Source organism: Oncorhynchus keta, chromosome 8, assembly GCF_023373465.1.
Source record: "Oncorhynchus keta strain PuntledgeMale-10-30-2019 chromosome 8, Oket_V2, whole genome shotgun sequence".
NCBI lineage: Eukaryota > Metazoa > Chordata > Actinopteri > Salmoniformes > Salmonidae > Oncorhynchus > Oncorhynchus keta.
The window spans coordinates 19173053-19194827 of record NC_068428.1 but is presented as its reverse complement, the minus strand read 5'-3'; the positions used below and the strand labels follow the sequence as shown (position 1 = coordinate 19194827).

The following is a 21775-nucleotide window of genomic DNA, read 5'->3' as shown; positions in this document are numbered from 1 at the left end:
TGCCAATCTGCGGCCAACAAGGCAGAGTTCATCTCAGCCTATGCCTCCCTCCAGTCCCTTGACTTCTTGGCACTGACGGAAACATGGATCACCACAGATAACACTGCTACTCCTACTGCTCTCTCCTCGTCCGCCCACGTGTTCTCGCACACCCGAGAGCTTCTGGTCAGCGGGGTGGTGGCACCGGGATCCTCATCTCTCCCAAGTGGTCTTTCTCTCTTTCTCCCCTTACCCATCTGTCTATTGCCTCCTTTGAATTCCATGCTGTCACAGTTACCAGCCCTTTCAAGCTTAACATCCTTATCATTTATCGCCCTCCAGGTTCCCTCGGAGAGTTCATCAATGAGCTTGATGCCTTGATAAGCTCCTTTCCTGAGGACGGCTCACCTCTCACAGTTCTGGGCGACTTTAACCTCCCCACGTCTACCTTTGACTCATTCCTCTCTGCCTCCTTCTTTCCACTCCTCTCCTCTTTTGACCTCACCCTCTCACCTTCCCCCTACTCACAAGGCAGGCAATACGCTTGACCTCATCTTTACTAGATGCTGTTCTTCCACTAACCTCATTGCAACTCCCCTCCAAGTCTCCGACCACTACCTTGTATCCTTTTCCCTCTCGCTCTCATCCAACACTTCCCACACTGCCCCTACTCGGATGGTATCGCGCCGTCCCAACCTTCGCTCTCTCTCCCCCGCTACTCTCTCCTCTTCCATCCTATCTTCTCTTCCCTCTGCTCAAACTTTCTCCAACCTATCTCCTGATTCTGCCTCCTCAACCCTCCTCTCCTCCCTTACTGCATCCTTTGACTCCCTATGTCCCCTATCCTCCAGGCCGGCTCGGTCCTCCCCTCCCGCTCCGTGGCTCGACGACTCATTGCGAGCTCACAGAACAGGGCTCCGGGCAGCCGAGCGGAAATGGAGGAAAACTCGCCTCCCTGCGGACCTGGCATCCTTTCACTCCCTCCTCTCTACATTTTCCTCCTCTGTCTCTGCTGCTAAAGCCACTTTCTACCATTCTAAATTCCAAGCATCCGCCTCTAACCCTAGGAAGCTCTTTGCCACCTTCTCCTCCCTCCTGAATCCTCCCCCCTCCCTCCTCCCTCTCTGCAGATGACTTCGTCAACCATTTTGAAAAGAAGGTCGATGACATCCGATCCTCGTTTGCTAAGTCAAACGACACCGCTGGTTCTGCTCACACTCCCCTACCCTATGCTCTGACCTCTTTCTCCCCTCTCTCTCCAGATGAAATCTCGCGTCTTGTGACGGCCGGCCGCCCAACAACCTGCCCGCTTGACCCTATCCCCTCCTCTCTTCTCCAGACCATTTCCGGAGACCTTCTCCCTTACCTCACCTCGCTCATCAACTCATCCCTGACCGCTGGCTACGTCCCTCCCGTCTTCAAGAGAGCGAGAGTTGCACCCCTTCTGAAAAAACCTACACTCGATCCCTCCGATGTCAACAACTACAGACCAGTATCCCTTCTCTCTTTCTCTCCAAAACTCTTGAGCGTGCCGTCCTTGGCCAGCTCTACCGCTATCTCTCTCAGAATGACCTTCTTGATCCAAATCAGTCAGGTTTCAAGACTAGTCATTCAACTGAGACTGCTCTTCTCTGTATCACGGAGGCGCTCCGCACTGCTAAAGCTAACTCTCTCTCCTCTGCTCTCATCCTTCTAGACCTATCGGCTGCCTTCGATACTGTGAACCATCAGATCCTCCTCTCCACCCTCTCCGAGTTGGGCATCTCCGGCGCGGCCCACGCTTGGATTGCGTCCTACCTGACAGGTCGCTCCTACCAGGTGGCGTGGCGAGAATCTGTCTCCTCACCACGCGCTCTCACCACTGGTGTCCCCCAGGGCTCTGTTCTAGGCCCTCTCTTATTCTCGCTATACACCAAGTCACTTGGCTCTGTCATAACCTCACATGGTCTCTCCTATCATTGCTATGCAGACGACACACAATTAATCTTCTCCTTTCCCCCTTCTGATGACCAGGTGGCGAATCGCATCTCTGCATGTCTGGCAGACATATCAGTGTGGATGACGGATCACCACCTCAAGCTGAACCTCAGCAAGACGGAGCTCCTCTTCCTCCCGGGAAGGACTGCCCGTTCCATGATCTCGCCATCACGGTTGACAACTCCATTGTGTCCTCCTCCCAGAGCGCTAAGAACCTTGGCGTGATCCTGGACAACACCCTGACGTTCTCAACTAACATCAAGGCGGTGTCCCGTTCCTGTAGGTTCATGCTCTACAACATCCGCAGAGTACGACCCTGCCTCACACAGGAAGCGGCGCAGGTCCTAATCCAGGCACTTGTCATCTCCCGTCTTGATTACTGCAACTCGCTGTTGGCCGGGCTCCCTGCCTGTGCCATTAAACCCCTACAACTCATCCAGAACGCCGCAGCCCGTCTGGTGTTCAACCTTCCCAAGTTCTCTCACGTCACCCCGCTCCTCCGCTCTCTCCACTGGCTTCCAGTTGAAGCTCGCATCCGCTACAAGACCATGGTGCTCGCCACGGAGCTGTGAGGGGAACGGCACCTCAGTACCTCCAGGCTTTGATCAGGCCCTACACCCAAACAAGGGCACTGCGTTCATCCACCTCTGGCCTGCTCGCCTCCCTACCACTGAGGAAGTACAGTTCCCGCTCAGCCCAGTCAAAACTGTTCGCTGCTCTGGCCCCCAATGGTGGAACAAACTCCCTCACGACGCCAGGACAGCGGAGTCAATCACCACCTTCCGGAGACACCTGAAACCCCACCTCTTCAAGGAATACCTAGGATAGGGTAAGTAAGGGTAAGTAATCCTTCTCACCCCCCTTCTCCCCCAACAAGATTTAGATGCAAGTGGCTGTTCCACTGGTTGTCATAAGGTGTATGCACCAATTTGTAAGTCGCTCTGGATAAGAGCGTCTGCTAAATGACTTAAATGTAAATGTAAAATGTAAATGGTAGGTTTTGTGGGTTTTGACACTCTCATGTAGGTGTCATAACCAGCCATAAAATAACTACCTGGTAGGTTTTGTGGGATTTGACACAAATAACCAGCTTTAAAATAATGTTATATATAATATGTCACAACAAGTGTAAGCATATGTGTCATGACAGTGTTATGACATATTATGACATGTTATGTCCGCTGTTATGACCATATTATGACATGGTTATGACCGCCATAATGTGTTATGACGCTGGGTGTCAAGTCGTGTTACCGCAGTTTCTTTCTGTTGAATGTCAAACATGAAAAGTCCTTAGTCAGAATAATCTCGGCAATACATTTACTAGACGCTCTTATCCTAAGTAACTCACAGGAGCAATTAGGGGTAAGTGCCTTGCTCAAGGTCACATTGACTGATTTTTCACCTAGTCGGCTCGGGGATTTGAACCTGTGATCTTTTGGTTACTGGCCCAATGCTCTTAACCGCTAGGCTACCTGCTGCCCCAATGGAGTACAGTACTGCTACTGCTACTGCTACAATACAGTTAGCGTTAGGGAGTGTACCAGTGGGTCATTGACTAAGACAGTTTACCAGTGGGTCATTGACTAAGACAGTTTACCAGTGGGTCATTGACTAAGACAGTTTACCAGTGGGTCATTGACTAAGATGGTGTACCAGTGGGTCATTGACTAAGACAGTTTACCAGTGGGTCATTGACTAAGACAGTCTACCAGTGGGTCATTGACTAAGACAGTGTGCCAGTGGGTCGTTGACTAAGACAGTGTACCAGTGGGTCGTTGACTAAGACGGTGTGCCAGTGGGTCGTTGACTAAGACAGTGTACCAGTGGGTTGTTGACTAAGACATTGTGCCAGTGGGTCGTTGACTAAGACGGTGTACCAGTGGGTCGTTGACTAAGACAGTGTACCAGTGGGTCGTTGACTAAGACGGTGTACCAGTGGGTCATTGACTAAGACGGTGTGCCAGTGGGTCGTTGACTAAGACGGTGTGCCAGTGGGTTGTTGACTAAGACGGTGTGCCAGTGGGTTGTTGACTAAGACATTGTGCCAGTGGGTTGTTGACTAAGACGGTGTGCCAGTGGGTCGTTGACTAAGACGGTGTGCCAGTGGGTCGTTGACTAAGACATTGTGCCAGTGGGTTGTTGACTAAGACGGTGTGCCAGTGGGTCGTTGACTAAGACGGTGTACCAGTGGGTCGTTGACTAAGACATTGTGCCAGTGGGTTGTTGACTAAGACGGTGTACCAGTGGGTCATTGACTAAGACGGTGTGCCAGTGGGTCGTTGACTAAGACGGTGTGCCAGTGGGTTGTTGACTAAGACGGTGTGCCAGTGGGTTGTTGACTAAGACATTGTGCCAGTGGGTTGTTGACTAAGACGGTGTGCCAGTGGGTCGTTGACTAAGACGGTGTGCCAGTGGGTTGTTGACTAAGACGGTGTGCCAGTGGGTTGTTGACTAAGACATTGTGCCAGTGGGTTGTTGACTAAGACGGTGTACCAGTGGGTCGTTGACTAAGACGGTGTACCAGTGGGTCGTTGACTAAGACATTGTGCCAGTGGGTTGTTGACTAAGACGGTGTGCCAGTGGGTCGTTGACTAAGACGGTGTACCAGTGGGTCGTTGACTAAGACATTGTGCCAGTGGGTTGTTGACTAAGACGGTGTACCAGTGGGTCGTTGACTAAGACGGTGTGCCAGTGGGTCGTTGACTAAGACGGTGTGCCAGTGGGTCGTTGACTAAGACAGTGTACCAGTGGGTCGTTGACTAAGACAGTGTACCAGTGGGTTGTTGACTAAGACGGTGTACCAGTGGGTCGTTGACTAAGACAGTGTACCAGTGGGTCGTTGCCTAAGACGGTGTACCAGTGGGTCGTTGACTAAGACAGTGTACCAGTGGGTCGTTGCCTAAGACGGTGTACCAGTGGGTCATTGACTAAGACGGTGTACCAGTGGGTCATTGACTAAGACAGTGTGCCAGTGGGTTGTTGACTAAGACAGTGTGCCAGTGGGTCATTGACTAAGACAGTGTGCCAGTGGGTCATTGACTAAGACAGTGTGCCAGTGGGTTGTTGACTAAGACAGTGTACCAGTGGGTCGTTGACTAAGACATTGTGCCAGTGGGTCGTTGACTAAGACGGTGTACCAGTGGGTCGTTGACTAAGACAGTGTACCAGTGGGTCGTTGCCTAAGACGGTGTACCAGTGGGTCATTGACTAAGACGGTGTACCAGTGGGTTGTTGACTAAGACAGTGTGCCAGTGGGTTGTTGACTAAGACAGTGTGCCAGTGGGTCATTGACTAAGACAGTGTGCCAGTGGGTCATTGACTAAGACAGTGTGCCAGTGGGTCATTGACTAAGACGGTGTACCAGTGGGTCATTGACTAAGACAGTGTGCCAGTGGGTCGTTGACTAAGACAGTGTGCCAGTGGGTCGTTGACTAAGACAGTGTACCAGTGGGTCGTTGACTAAGACGGTGTACCAGTGGGTCGTTGACTAAGACAGTGTGCCAGTGGGTTGTTGATTAAGACAGTGTGCCAGTGGGTCGTTGACTAAGACAGTGTACCAGTGGGTCGTTGACTAAGACGGTGTACCAGTGGGTCGTTGCCTAAGAAAGTGTACCAGTGGGTTGTTGACTAAGACATTGTACCAGTGGGTCATTGACGAAGACAGTGTACCAGTGGGTCGTTGCCTAAGACGGTGTACCAGTGGGTCGTTGCCTAAGACGGTGTACCAGTGGGTTGTTGACTAAGACAGTGTGCCAGTGGGTCGTTGCCTAAGACATTGTACCAGTGGGTCATTGACGAAGACAGTGTACCAGTGGGTTGTTGACTAAGACGGTGTACCAGTGGGTCGTTGCCTAAGACGGTGTACCATGGCTTCTAAGCCTTCCCGATGGAGGATATTAGTATACAGGGATTTAACATCAAGCCATAATCATCTCCCCATCAATATTGTCCAATGTCTTAAGGGTGTTAATCATGTCCGTAAAATAGCGTACATATGCAGGGTGTCACCACACTGGGTTTTAGAAAGAAATCTATAAAAGCAGAATTTTTCACTATCGGAGTGAGGGGATTTTTTTATTCACCCAATGCGTGTCTCAGTTCTTTAGGGAGATTATTGTAGACTCTGTGTTGTTGTTTTCTATTCCGTATCTGAGACATCTTTTTCCACCAATCTGCAGTAAGTTAAAAAGTCTCTCATTGCTGCTTGATCGGAAGTGACGCTTCTTCTCCTGTTGTGTGTGTAAGAGTAATCCTGATCGCCTCCATACCTCGATGGATGTGTTCTATTGTGTAATCGCTATGAATCTCTTAAACACACTCTAGTATGTCCACAATATTGGTCCCTGTGTTTAGCATGTTGCCATAGCCACCATATGGTCTCCTCAACTCCTTCCCAGAAGGGTTCTCCTTCTAATTCAATCTCACAACCCACTATCCAGCACGGGAATCACGCCACGTAAGGCTTGGTGGTCTGTTACTAAACCACCATAGAGTAAGGTTCTGGAGATCCACTTGCATGGATACTTCACACCAGTTTTTCCTGGAATGATTGGGTTGGCCAGTCCTCATGGTGTGAGCAGTAAGCCTAGGCGCTGACAGTTCTGCATCACACAGTTGCGTCATCGTCAACTCCTTCGTGAGTTTTTCCTGAACATGGGACTTGACATGGGAGAATTCTAGGTCTTAGTTGCAGTATGGCCTGGAACTAGGGGCCTTGTTTTTCCTGGTCAGGTCAGGTGTTCAAAAACACTCATGGTCCTAGTTATGCAATATTTATTTTGTGTTGGCTAGGCCTGTGGAAGAGATGTGTTCTTACACAACAGAAGACCATGCCTCCTTGGGCCTCTGTTGAGACTCATCTGAGGAGTGAGATGGTGCCATAAACAGCTCCTAGTGGTGACCAAGCTTTTCTCCTCCAGGGAAAGGGTTGCTTGCTCTCTTTCAGAATACATATTCTTTGTGTGTTCCTCTTGGTCCTGAGCCTAAAAGGAGCTAGGGCGAGTCTTTGGGAACACAATGTTACCCACTTTCTCATGCCAGATCTCCTCACTGTCTCCCGAAAAGTGAAACGCAAGGGGTACTTCATCTTGTCACCCTCTTGTCTAACTTGACGACACCAAAGAAAGCAGCTCTCGTTGTGTCCACATCGTCTGTACTGGACTATCAAGGGTTTGCACTCAAGAGAGGGATCAGATCATGTTACATCGCGTACTTCATGCATAGTTTATTTTGTCACTAGCGAGATTGAGTATGCAGCACACTGTGTGCTCAAGTCCTCATATGCAATCTTCAGTCTGTCTGGCCCAGCTAAAGCCTCGTGTCACTTGGAAGGTCAGTTAAGATGGATCGGCCATGTCCTAGTCATTCCTGTCTATCCTCTGTAGTGGCATGTTGTACATAGTCAGTCAGTACCTCCTGGTTGGGAATGCTGTGTGAGTGTTCTGGAACATAGTATCTGGAATCTCCAGTGAAAACAATGTAGGAACATAACACAGGCTGTTTCTGATTAACATTCTGAGTGCAGAGAGAGCACAGGACAATACAGCTCGGAGTTGGAACGCTGAACACTAGAAGCTGCTCTAAATTTCCTGTGTACTTCTGCTGTGTGCTTTACTTTAGGCCAGGAATTATCCTTTTGTGTCTTTAGCATGTGTCAATGTGTCAATTGTTTTCAATTAAAATTGTCAAAAAGAAACAGATAGCTTCTTAGCAAAGAGCAATTTCACAAGCAATAATTTTGCTAGGACTGCCTGGGTTTGGTCTGAGTGGGGAGGGGAAAACTGAAAACTACCTGGTTTTGGCAGAGAAGTTTGGAACTCACGTTCTTATTGGTCTATTAATTAATTTACCGCCTGGTGATGTCACCAAAACAGACTGAAATTTCAGGTGATCTTTTCAAACAGCTCTTACACTAAAAGGGCATTATCATCATTTCCATAACTTCACAATATTATTACAACCTCATAGTGTGGAAAGATATATAAAACCCAGGAAAATCACGTTTTTGACTGCAGTGGGCCTTTAATGAGTTCCAGTGGACTGGTCTTTTTCACACAGTGTAATTGTTCTGGGTCGTCTTTGTTTATGTTGAGTGTTATTCTTCGCCGTGTTACTTGTGCTAGGTTGAACTCTGTTGATGTTGCATAACCCCATAGCAACAGTTAGCAAAATGACACCTCGTTGCTCTTACCAGGCTTCCCTCTATTGGGAACTTTGGGTGGAGCAGTAGGTTTCGTTTTACCATTTGAGCACCATCACTTTCCAACACATCACTTCTGATACACAAAACACTTTGCAAGATCAGCTCAATTCCCTCCGCTCCTCTGTCCATGGACTAAGTTTGGATGGTCCTACGTCAGAACGTTAGATAATTGTTTAACCTTCAGACAGATCATTGCCCTCTGTAGTGGAAAGTATTCAGATACCCTGCCAATGAGTCAACCCTGTGTCATGTTCTCAATGTGATATACCGACTATAAATAGCTTTGCAGGGGGAAAATGTAGTCATGAATAATCTGCTGCACTGTGTACAGTATGTGTGTGTGTGTGTGCATATCTTTCTCATTCTGCATTCAGAATGTATACGATTATGGGATTCTGTGGAGTTTCTAGAGGTTATATGAGTCATATCCATTCATTTCCCCTACTCTTAAAGTAATAAGACACTTCACACTACGGTAGAGAATGTCTAATACGTTTTACGGTAGTCTCAGTATTTAGGGACTTTGCTTTGAAATACGGTAACAGTCAGTAACTGCTTTGAAATACGCTAACAGTCAGTAACTGCTTTGAAATATGGTAAATGTCCATAACCGCCTTGAAATATGTTAACAGTCAGTAACTGCTTTGAAATACGGTAACAGTCAGTAACTGCTTTGAAATACGGTAACAGTCAGTCAATGTGATATACAATATGCCTCAGGCTACTGCCAGTCTTCACTATCACTGAAGGAGAAAATGTGTGAGGTCGATCTACAGGAATGTTTCTGCGAGGTCATTGCCATTTCCTCAATGTATTTTGTATTGCCCTGGATAAGAGCCGCTGTGGTGCATGATCACCTAGATACACCTCTGGAAGCTCCTCCAGACATGTAACGGGCCTCGCTAACATAAGGTGCCATCACTCACTCATTCCCATCCTGTCAACTCCTGCTCATCCACTCTAACATCAGCCCCATGCCACGTCCTTCCTGACATCTAATCTAACACCCTCTTTCCCATCAGGGCCGGCCCTAGACATAAGCGACATAAGCGACCGCTTAGGGCCCTGCGGACGCTAGCCCCCCAAAATAAATAAATAATATAAAACAGTACCAGTCAAAAGTTTGGACGCACCTACTCGTTCCAGGGCTTTTTACTATTTTATTACATTGTAGAATAATAGTGAAGACATCAAAACTATTAGTAGTAACCAGAACAGTGTTAATACAAATCAAAATATATTTTATATTTGAGATTCTTCAAAGTAGCCACCCTTTGCCTTGATGACAGCTTTCCACACTTGGCATTCTCTCAACCAGCTTCAGGGGGTAGTCACCTGGAATGCATTTCAATTAATAGGTCTGCCTTGATAAAAGTTATTTTGTGGAAATTCTTTCCTTCTTAATGCATTTGAGCCAATCAGTTGTGTTGTGACAAGGTAGGGGGTATGGGGGCTAGGCTGCATGAGGTGTGTGACTATGATGAAAAATAATTTAAAATTAAAAGGCGTTGTTTCTTAAGCTGGGCATCATTCACAAGTGATAATATGTCATTCACAAGTGATAGGCTAATATTATCCCCCATCAGACTATTTTGGATTTAATATTGTCTTTACATATAGTAAATAATATATGTGTGACATTTGTTTTGATTTGGACCATTATCATGCACCTGTTTCGAAACATTTTCATGCCAGCCAGGTAGGCTATACTCCTGTTGTAAAGAGAAGCAATGTGCTTCATATTTGGAAGGTTGATGAATAAATATAGTAGGCCTAGCCTATAGAAAGTTGATGGGATCCTCGTCTTTTTTTTCACTCTGTTTTCTCCCGCAATTGCATAGCTTATAGAAATGTTGCGCAACATGAGCTCATGGGCTCGCATGAAGTGTTTGATTAGATTTTCTAACACATTTGCATTGATGTCAGAGTGATTAGAGGGACAATAGAGTGCTGAGTACCAGGCAGTTAACACGTTTGGTAGGCTTCTATCGACCAGCAGCAGCATCAGAGCTTGGAGAAGCCTAATTACCCTGACTAAACGGTCATGACTCTTGACTGCCATTGTGGTAGTCATACGGTCCCCGCAATAGCCCTAGTTCCTACATGATTCCATATGTGTTATTTACATTTACATTTAAGTCATTTAGCAGACGCTCTTATCCAGAGCGACTTACAAATGATTTCATTCTACAATGTAGAAAATAGTCAAACAAAGAAAAACCCTTGAACGAGTAGGTGTGTCCAAACCTTTGACTGGTACTGTGTATTTATATATTTTTATGAACTCAGTTGGGGTCTCAAATTACTTTTGAGAGTTACAATAGTAGAATACAGGAGGTGCAATTTCGAAATTTGTTTGTGAATCAGCAACTTTTTCTCTTGTTATGTCAGTCACTAACAGTCACTCATTTAGTTGACAGAATAGTGGTAAGATAGTCTAGCCAGCTGTCTAAAATTGTAGTAATCATGGTTGAATTACCGACCGGGCATGCAGGGCACGTGCCCAGGGGCCCTGAACTCCAGGGGACGCCCACTGATTTTCAAAATGTGGAGAATTGCAGGAAATTAGCTCTAAAATGGCAAAATATCTCTCTGCCCCTGTGACGTGGAGAGGTAGGGCCCAGGAGCAGAGAAGAGAACCAGACGAGGAATCAGTGGTTTAGAATAAACGTGCCTCAATAACTTACTGGGAAAAGTTCAACAGTAGGTACAAAGTAAAACTAGGGAAAACAACAAACACTATGACTTAATAACTCATTAGGAGACACACGCACACTACAAACAAATCAAGCTTCTGCAAAGGCTAACTGAAAACACACCTCTTTAAAAGGAAATCTTAATTAGTAACTGAAAACACGTGTCATATTCTCTAGGGCAGTCTCTGTCGCCCTTTGGTGACAGGTGAAACCATGACAGCACCCCCCTTCCAGGGCAATCACCTCGTACTCCCGTGTCCAGGATGTCCCGGGCAGGTACCCACGCCCACTCCTCAGGTCCATAGCCCTTCCAGTCCACCAGGTACTGCAGGGTGCCCCGAATCCAAACTGGCACTCAAATGGAGACAGTCCAGTGGACGAGTTCAGCAGTGTGTTGTGAGCATATTCGGAACTTGTTCCAGTTGGTGGCCTGAGGGGAGACAAAACAGCGGAGGAAATTCTCCAGCTCCTGGTTGACCCGCTCAGTCTGCACATTCAACTGTGGGTGGAACCAAGAGGAGAGACCCATCAATACCCCCAACAGGGAGCAGAAGGCTTTCCAATACCACGTGACGAACTGGGGGCCACGGTCTGAGACAATGTCCTGGGAGAGTCCATGTAGTCGAAAAGACATGGTTAATCATGAAGTCGGCTGTCTCACTTAACTGCCAAGAGCTCCCAGTTGCCTACATCGTAGTTGCGTTCCGCTGGTGAAAACCGCTTGGAGAAAAAGCCACATGGGTGCAGTTTCTTGATCCTCCTTTTCCGCTGTAAATGGAAAGTCCCTGCTCCAGTATCCGAGGCGTCCACCTCTACTATGAAGGGACGAGCAGGGTCAGGATGAGCGAGGATGGGTCCGGAGGTGAAACATCCCTTGAGCTCCTCGAATGCCCTGTCAGCCTCGGGGGTCGAGCAAAAATGGATCTGGGATTGATGTGTTTGGGCCGTGAGAGGCGCTGCCACAGCACCAAGTTGCGAATAAATGTCTGGAAAAATTGACAAACCCGATGAACCGCAGAACTTGTTTGAATGAAGTGGGATGGGGCCAGTCGGTGATGACCTTAACCTTTACGGGATAATGTATCCCAGGAAGGAGACTTGGGAAACATGTAACTCACACTTCTCTATTTTGATGTATATCTGATTCTGAAGGAGGTGTCTCAGGACTTAGCGGACATGCAGGATGTGTTCTGGAAGGGTCTTGGAGAAGATCAGGATGTCATCAAGGTAAACAAAGATGAAATGATTCAACGTGTCCCGAAGAGTGTCATTGACCAATGCATGGAAGACTGCTGGTGAGTTTGATAATCCGAATTGCATGACTAAATATTCATAGTGGCCACTAGGGGTGTTAAAGGCAGTTTTCCATTAATCTCCCTCCCTGATTCTCACCAGATTGTCAGTGTTGCAGAGGTCCAGTTTGGTGAAAAATCAGGCCCCTTGGGCCAGATCCAAGGCAAAGGACATCAGTGGTAGGGTGTAACGATTCTTAATCGTAATCCTGTTCAGCCCTGGGTAATCAATGCAAGGACGCAAACCCCCATCCTTCTTTCCCACGAAGAATAAGCTTGCGCAGGCTGGAGAAGTTGAGGAACAAATGAAGCCCGCCGCCATCAACTTCCAAATGTAGTCGTCCATGGCTGCTACTTCAGGGTCCAAGAGGGAGTAAAGACGTTCCCGGGGAGGGGTGGAGCTGGGTAGGAGCTCTATGGCTCAGTCGTATGGTCGATGAGGAGAGAGGGTGGCGACTTGCCTCTTACTGAAACTTTCCAGAGGTAGAAGTATTCGGGAGGGAGAGCGGAGAAGTCTTGGGCTTCAATGGATGCAGGGGGGCACGACGAGGCTCTTGGTAGGGGTCTTAGGCATTTAGTCTTGCAGTTCTTTCCCCAGTCTAGTAGATTTCCCGTGGGCCAGGAGAATAGTGGGTTATGTTGCACTAATCAGACCAATAGGATAAGGGGGTTCTCGGGAGCAGTGATCAAAATAAAGCTAAAAGTCTCTGAGTGGTTCACACCAACCTGCAGTTGAATGGGCTTGGTCTGATATTCCAACTGGCCGATGCCAATGGGGCATCCATCAAGGGCTTGCATCTGCAGAGGGATAGGGCATTTCAAGCAGGGGATTTGTAATTCTCTGGCGAGGTCCTGATCGATTAAAATATCTGCAGCCTCGGAATCCACAAAGGCTTGAATTTGGTGCTGACATTTGTCCCAGTGGAGGGTTGCGGGTAGTGACAGACGGTGACTGGGTAGCCTGGGAGTAGCTACGCAGCTCGTCAGGGTCTCCCCTTGTCCTGGTGAGCCCCGGCATTTCCCGTCAGCTCTGGGCATGTAGAACGAAGATGGCCAAGACCTCCACAGTAGAGGCAGCAGCCTTCGCTCATGCGCCTGTTACGTTCCTGTGGGCTCAGACATGTGTGTCCCAGCTGCATGGGCTCCTCAGTGATTGGCTCCGGGGTCTTGGGGTACTCCAAGAAGCCAGGATACTGGGGTGGTGTCAAAGGGTCGCTGTTTCACTCGTTCTCGGATGCGGTTTTCGATCTTGATTGCCAGCATTATAAGGGACTCGTGGTCCTCTCCCAGTTCCGAAGACTCGTCGCAACTCAGAAGTGAAGACTGATATGGAGCTGCAGGATGGTGGCTGCTGTTCCCACACCGCCGTTGCCCAAGCCAGCGCTTTGCTTGAGAGTAAAGCGATGATCTTGACCTGATCGGTGTGAAACAAGGAGGGCTATAGCTTGAAATCTAGAGAGCACTGAGTGAGGAACCTCTTGCATCTTCCTGGGTGGCCATCATACTGCTCAGGGGCTGGGCTCCTTGGTTCCCGGTGCAGGTTCCATTGGGGATCTACTGGGCGCTGAGACTCCTGGGTTGGGGGTGTTCAGTGGTTGGAGGGCGTCGGTAAGTGCCTAGAGACTCACTCATATTTGGAATTCTTCATGCTCCTGTCCCAGCAGGACTCCTTGGTGGGTTATAACGTTCTTGATCTGGTCGATCTGTGCTGGGTCCTTGTTGGGGCAGAAGCTTGCTGTGACGTGGTGAGGTGGGATACAGGAGCAGAGAAGAGAACCAGACGAGGAACCTGTGATTTAGAATAAATGTAAATACTTTACTTGGAAAAAGTTCAACAGTAGGTACAAAGTAAAACTAGGGAAAACAACAAACACTATGACTTGATAACTCTCTCAGGAGACAAACGCACAAGGCAAATGAATCAAGCTTCTGCAAAGGGTAACAGAAATCACACCTCTCTAAAAGGAAATCATAATTAGTAACTGAAAATACCTTTGTCTTTATAGTCTCTAAGGCAGTGTGTCTGCCGCCCTCTGGTGACAGGTGGAACCATGACAGCCCCATGGCAAAATGTGTATATTTGCAAGAAATTATCTCCGTTGTCAAGATTTTTGCTTAGGGCCCCCAAAAGGCTAGGCTGACATACACCCTTCACAATGTTTGATATGTTGATATGGACTCACCATTAGGGGGACAAGTGTCCAGAAAGCCTTCACTACCTAGCCGCCACTCACAGCACACACACACACACACGCACATACACACACACACACACACACATGCCCATGCAGATCACATCAGGGCCTCAGCCTCAATCTCTACCTCCCTCAGAATGACCTTTTTTTTAGTAAACTCTTCTCCTGAACAACGTGCATTATTCCACCACTAATGTACCTGAGCCATTTGCTTAACTAGGAGGTATGCACCCACTGGTCCTTTGGTAATGCATCAAGAAGGAGTATTTTTAGAAAACAATGTCTGTTCCAGCTCCAACAAAACCCTCCCTATACTTTCCTCTCTTCACCCCACTGTCCATGTATGTAAAGGAATGTAATTAATTGTTTTATACATTCACAATCCCCTCTCGGCAGAAGAGACTGAAGTAGAACAGTCTAGGAAGTATTTTAATGGCATTAGGCCTATGTAAGATAAAGCCCTAGTGATAGAACATACACCTGACCCTGAGGGTGATTGATTGGTGGATAAGGTTTAATGTGTGATGGGTTCCATGATAAGTCAGCTCAGATCCACATACTGCCCTGCTAATGCTGCTGCTGCTGCTTTGCATTCCATTGCTGATGGAGCACTCTCTTGCTCTGTGTGGTGTGGGTCTGTCTGAGGCTATAGACTACTGGAGATAGATAAATCATCTGAGCTGGAATGTTACTGTACACAGAGGGAACCCAGTCTCATGTTCATGAGTTGTATGCAACACAGGGAGGGACATTGTCTGCTTTTGCCTTAGCTCTGGCTAGAAGTTGCTTCTAGGTACAGATCTAGGATCAGTTTGCCTCCCTAATCCTGACCTTAGACCATTAGGGAGAAGAATGCAAAAGTGACCTCTTATCAGTGTCTAGGGGGCAACATCATCCCAAGGTGAAACTTTGAACACACTTCTGAAGCGGAGCAGCAATCTTTGCGTGAATTCACACATCGCCCGACAATGTGCTGATCCAAGGTACCTGGAGTGAGCCAGAGCCTCATCTACTGGACAGAGCTCTATTTCACAATCCCCTCACCGTCAGACCGGGGGTGATACAGCAACCTGAACTGAGCTGTCACCACTCATCTCCACCTCCCAGGCAAACACACACCAGTCCCAGCTGTCAGCTGCCAGGACACACACAAACACACATACACACACACTCCGCATCGGGAGCCTGCAACTCGCCACCAATCTCACACATACACTAACGTGAAACAAGCTCTCAAACACATTTACCGGATTGGAAAGTGACTGTCTGAATGATCTTCCTGTCTCTACAGATGAGCTCTACCAAGGAAAGTCATATTGTCATCTGTCACCGGCTCTGAAAATATCAAGCTGCCAGAACGCTCTCTTTGTCAGAGACGACTATTGTATCCGACTGACTCAAATTGTTGTGAGTAGATGTTTTGATGAGAGTGAGATGTGACATCATGGAACTAAAATGTCAGACTAGTTTCAAACAGACATCTTGTAAACAATGTTACGTGGTCAGATTGTTTATTTGACGGAGCACTGCCTTGGCACAGAATGTATCCACCGACTAACAAAACATCCATTGAATTGAATTTGCATTGCATGAACACACTCTCTGTAACCTGCCCATGCAGTCTCACTATTGCTGATCCTTCAAAGGAGGATATCGTGGCTGTCTTCAAACAAGAGAGAGATAAATTAAATCCCTATGTGTTCTAGTGTTTTTTTTATATACATGCGCTGCTTATCAATTTACAGTAAATCTATTTTCAGGTCCACAGCTAAGAACCAGATGTTCCCTTTAAACGTGCTTATTTTCACACTCTGCTGGCTAGATGTGGCGGCTCATTTAGAAGTCGCTAGAATAGCATTTTAGCTCAGCACCATGTGGAAATAGGGAGGGAAATAGCCCATGTACTCTGCTACGCGCTCTCTTTAAGGCTGTATTTAAAGTCTGCTTGTTATAATGGAACAACGTCTAATTTGGGAAAAGTACCTGTCGTATAACTTAAGTGAGATGGGAGATTTCCATTGTGGTTTAACGTATGAATTCACAGAATTCAGTGTTTGTCACAAACATCTAGAGTAGAAGTCGGAAGATGACATACACTTACTTAGGTTGAAGTCATTAAAACTCATTTTTCAACCACTCCACAAATTTCTTGTTAACAAACTATAGTTTTGGGAAGTTGCTTAGGACATCTACTTTGTGCATGACACAAGTCATTTTTCCAACAATTGTTTACAGACAGATTTATTTCACTTATAATTCACTGTATGACAATTCCAGTGGATCAGAAGTTTACATACACTAAGTTGACTGTGCCTTTAAACAGCTTGGAAAATTCCAGAAAATTATGTAATCGCTTTAGAAGCTTCTGATGGGCTAATTGACATCATTTGAGTCAATTGAAGGTGTACCTGTGGATGTATTTCAAGTCCTACCTTCAAACTCAGTGCCTCTTTGCTTGACATTACAGGAAAATCAAAAGAAATCAGCCACGACCTCAGCATTTTTTTTGTAGACCTCCACAAGTCTGGTTCATCCTTGGGAGCAATTTCCAAAAGCCTGAAGGTACCACGTTCATCTGTACAAACAATAGTACGCAGCCGTCATACCGCTCAGGAAGGAGACACGTTCTGTCTCCTAGAGATGAACGTACTTTGGTGCGAAAAGTGCAAATCAATCCCAGAACAACAGCAAAGGTCCTTGTGAAGATGCTGGAGCAAACCGGGACAAAAGTATCTATATCCACAGTAAAACAAGTCCTATATCGACATAACCTGAAAGGCCGCTCCAAAACCGCCATAAAGAAGCCAGACTACGGTTTGCAACTGCACATGGAGAAATCTCCTCTGGTCTGATGAAACAAAAATAAAACTGTTTGGCCGTAATGACCATTGTTATGTTTGGGGGGAAAAGGGGGAGGCTGAAGAACACCATCCCAACCGTGAAGCACGGGGGGTGGCAGCATCATGTTGTGGGGGTGCTTTGCTGCAGGAGGGACTGGTGCACTTCACAAAATAGATGGCATCATGAGGCAGGAAGATTATGTGGATATATTGAAGCAACATCTCAAGACATCAGTCAGGAAGTTATAGCTTGGTCGCAAATGGGTCTTCCAAATGGAAAATGACCCCAAGCATACTTCCAAAGTTGTGGCAAAATGGCTTAAGGACAACAAAGCCAAGGTATTGGAGTGGCCATCACAAAGCCCTGACCTCAATCCCATAGAACATTTGTCGGCAGAACTGAAAAAGTGTGTGCGAGCGAGGAGGCCTACTAACCTGACTCAGTTACACCAGCTCTGTCAGGAGGAATGGGCAGAAATATACCCAACGTATTGTGAGAAGCTTGTGGAAGGCTACCAAAAACATTTGACCCAAGTTGAACAATTTAAAGGCAATGCTACCAAATACTAATAGAGTGAATGTAAATTTCTGACCCACTGGGAATGTGATGAAGGAAATAAAAGCTGAAATAAATAATTCTCTCTACTATTATTCTGACATTTCACATTCTTAAAATAAAGTGGTGATCCTAACTGACCTAAGACAGGGACTTTTTACAAAGATTAAATGTCAGGAATTGTGAAAAACTGAGTCTAAATGTATTTGGCTAAGGTGTATGTAAACTTTCGACTTCAACTGTATACTGTCCACTTGTCCTGTGAATGACCTGGTCTATGAACTCTATCTGCTGGGGTCATCCTGGGGTCACGAGGTGGGGCCATAGAGGACAGACAGCTCTCTTGAACATAGCTACAGTAACAAATCAAATGTTATTTGTCACATACACATACATGGTTAGCAGATGTTAATGTGAGTGTAGCGAAATGCTTGTGCTTCTAGTTCAGACCATGCAGTGATATCTAATAAGTAATCTAACAATTTCACAACAACTACCTTATACACACAAGTGTAAAGGAACGAATAAGAATATGTACATAAAAATACATGGATAAGCGATGGCCGAATAGCATAGGCAAGATGCAGTAGATGGTATAGAGTACAGTATATACATATGAGATGAGTAATATAGGGTATGTAAACATTATATAAAGTGGCATTGTTTAAAGTGACTAGTGATACATGTATTACATCCCATTTTTAATTATTAAAGTGGCTAGAGATTTGAGTCAGTATGTTGGCAGCAGCCACTCAATGTTAGTGATGGCTGTTTAACAGTCTGATGAACAGAGATGTTGTGTCAGAGATCAGCCCTGAGGCTGTGGGAGAATTTCCCAGAACTGACTGTCTCCCCTCTTCTCCTCTTTCCCCCCGCTCTGCCTACCGCTGTATCTATATTCCCTCACTTTGTCTCTCCCCCTGTCTCTCTTTCTCTCCCCCGTCTCTCTTTCTCTCTCCCTTCTCTTTCGCTCTCTCTGTCCTCTCTCTCTCCTCGCTTTACGGAGCCCAGGGCAGGGCAGGTCTGGGATGTGAGATTATCCTCAAATTAGACAACTTCATTAGCTCTGCTCTCCGGCAGGAAATTAATGCTAAACGAGCAGCTAGGCTAGATTCCAACCAACCACACACACACACACACACACACACACACACACACACACACACACACACACACACACACACACACACACACACACACACACACACACACACACACACACACACACACACACACACACACACACACACACACACACACACACACACACACACACACACTAATGATCTCACCAACACTAATGCTAACAAAGCATCTATAGATAGGCTGAGTGAGTGACAGAGGGAAGTGCCACTCGACTTGACCTTTCTGTGGTGACACCTCTCCTTGAGGAACACACAGATCTATCAAGACTAGAGGAAACCAGCAGCACTAAGGAGGACAGGACAGACAGCTCCTTATCTCACTCTCTCTTGCTCTCCATCTCTCATCTGGCCAGGTTTAATGAATGGGAGGTTTATTGGTTAGGCAACAGGAAACATAGTCTTGTCTGTAACTGATGTGAAATGGCTAGCTAGTTAGCGGTGGTGCGCGCTAATAGCGTTTCAATCGGTGACGTCACTTGCTCTGAGACCTTGAAGTAGTGGTTCCCCTTGCTCTGCAAGGGCCGCGGCTTTTGTGGAGCGATGGGTAATGATGCTTTGAGGGTGGCTGTTGTCGATGTGTGCAGAGAGTCCCTGGTTCGAGCCCAGGTATGGGCGAGGAGAGGGACGGAAGCTATACTGTTACATCTAAACCCAGTAAAGAGACCTGCAGCATCCTCTGTCCATGATAAACAGCTTATTAACTGGAGAAAGGATTCTGTGTTTACTGGAGGAGGCTGCAGGGAACCTCACCCCAGACACGGCTTCATGTCTCCCTCTCCCTCAGTCTACTGTATTATTCATGCTTTGGCATTTACCACCTGAAACCATATTATGCACAACCTCATCTGTGGTTTGTTTTTGTCTTTCTATATTGGCTTTGTTCAGGAGATGTTCGAGGCCCTGTTCCTGGCCTACGATGAGCGGGTGACGTTTCAGCTGTTCAAGAGCTTCCGGCGTGTCCGCATCAACTTCAGCAACCCCAAAGCAGCCGCCAGCGCCAGGATAGAGCTGCACGAAACGCCCTTCAGAGGCAAGAAGCTCAAACTCTACTTTGCCCAGGTCAGTAGCTAAACAGTACAACGAGCAGGACTGACTGCCAACAGACTGGGACTTTGATTTACCCCCTATGTTAGTTCTGTTGTCTATTGCTGGAAGGAAAGGGCACATTAAAGTGATGCTCCAGAGCTTTTGTATAATTTCAGCAGTCGTTTTTGAACGTAGTGCTCACGAGCCAAAATGGGTCCCCAAAAACGTTGTACAAATGTGTACTACATCATCCATTTTGTATGATATGTTACATCCTGCAAAACATTTATATATATATATATAAATGTATAAATATATATATATATATATACAGTTGAAGTCGGAAGTTTACATACACTTAGGTTGGAGTCCATTAAAACTTGTTTTTCAACCACTCTACAAATGTCTTGTGAACAAACTATAGTTTTGGCAAGTCGGTTAAGACATCTACTTTGTGCTTGACACAAGTAATGTTTCCAACAATTGTTTACACACAGATTATTTCACTGTATGACAATTCCAGTGGGTCAGAAGTTTACATATACTAAGTTGATTGTGTCTTTAAACAGCTTGGACAATTCCAGAAAATGATGTCATGGCTTTAGAAGCTTCTGATAGGCTAATTGACATAATTTGAGTCAATTGGAGGTGGACCTGTGGCTGTATTTCAAGGCCTACCTTCAAACCCAGTGCTTCTTTGCTTGACATCATGGGAAAATCAAAAGATATCAGCCAAACAAATGGTAGACCTCCACAAGTCTGGTTCATCCTTGGGATCAATTTCCAAATGCCTGAAGGTACCACGCTCATCTGTACAAACAATAGTACACAAGTATGAACACCATGGGACCACACAGCCGTCATATCGCTCAGAAAGGAGATGCGTTCTGACTCCTAGAGATGAACGTACTTTGGTGCGAAAAGTGCAAATCAATCCCAGAACAACAGCAAAGGACCTTGTGAAGATGCTGAAGGAAACAGGTACAAAAGTATCTATATCCACAGTAAAACGAGTCCTGTATCGCTCAGCAAGGAAGAAGCCACTGATACAAAACCGCTATAAAACTGCAAGACTACAGTTTGCAACTGCACATGGGGACAAAGATCGTACTTTTTGGAGAAATGTCCTCTAGTCTCGCCATAATGACCATCGTTATGTTTGGAGGAAAAAGGGGGAGGCTTGCAAGCCGAAGAACACCATCCCAACCATGAAGCACGGGGGAGGCAGCATCATGTTGTGGGGGTGTTTTGCTGCAGGAGGGACCGGTGCACTTCACAAAATACATGGCATCATGAGGCTGGAAAATGATGTGGATATATTGAAGTAACATCTCAAGACATCAGTCAAGTTAAAGCTTGGTCCAAATGGGTCTTCCAAATGGACATTCTTAAAATAAGGTGGTAATCCTTACTGACCTAAAACAGGGAATTTATAGTAGGATTAAATGTCAGGAATTGTGAAAAACTGAGTTTAAATGTATTTGGCTAAAGTGTATGTAAACTTCTGACTTCAACTGTATATATATATATGTACCAGTCAAAAGTTTGGACACACCTACTCATTCTAGGGTTTTTCTTTCTTTTTACTGTTTTCAAAATTGTAAAATAATAGTGAAGACAATAGTGAAGTTGAGATAATGCCAAGAGTGTGCAAAGCTGTCATCAAGGCAAAGGGTGGCTACATTGAAGAACCTGAAATCTCAAATATATTTTTGGGTTACTACATGATTCTATATGTGTTATTTCATAGTTTTGATGACTTCACTATTATTCTACAATGTAGAAAATAGTAAAAATGTAAGAAACTCCCTTGAACGAGTAGGTGTGTCCAAACTTTTGACTGGTTCTGTATATATATATATAT

General features: G+C 46.1%; 1 protein-coding gene across 2 annotated transcripts in view; it reads left to right on the top strand.

The window, feature by feature from the left end:
* Positions 1-21775, top strand: part of LOC118386943 (calcipressin-2-like) — a 124112-nt gene that overhangs the window by 85174 nt on the left and 17163 nt on the right. For both annotated transcript variants that reach the window (XM_052523739.1, XM_052523740.1), the window contains one exon: positions 19771-19944. In XM_052523739.1, the coding sequence (XP_052379699.1) occupies positions 19771-19944 (174 nt within the window). The remainder of the gene's footprint in view (positions 1-19770; positions 19945-21775) is intronic.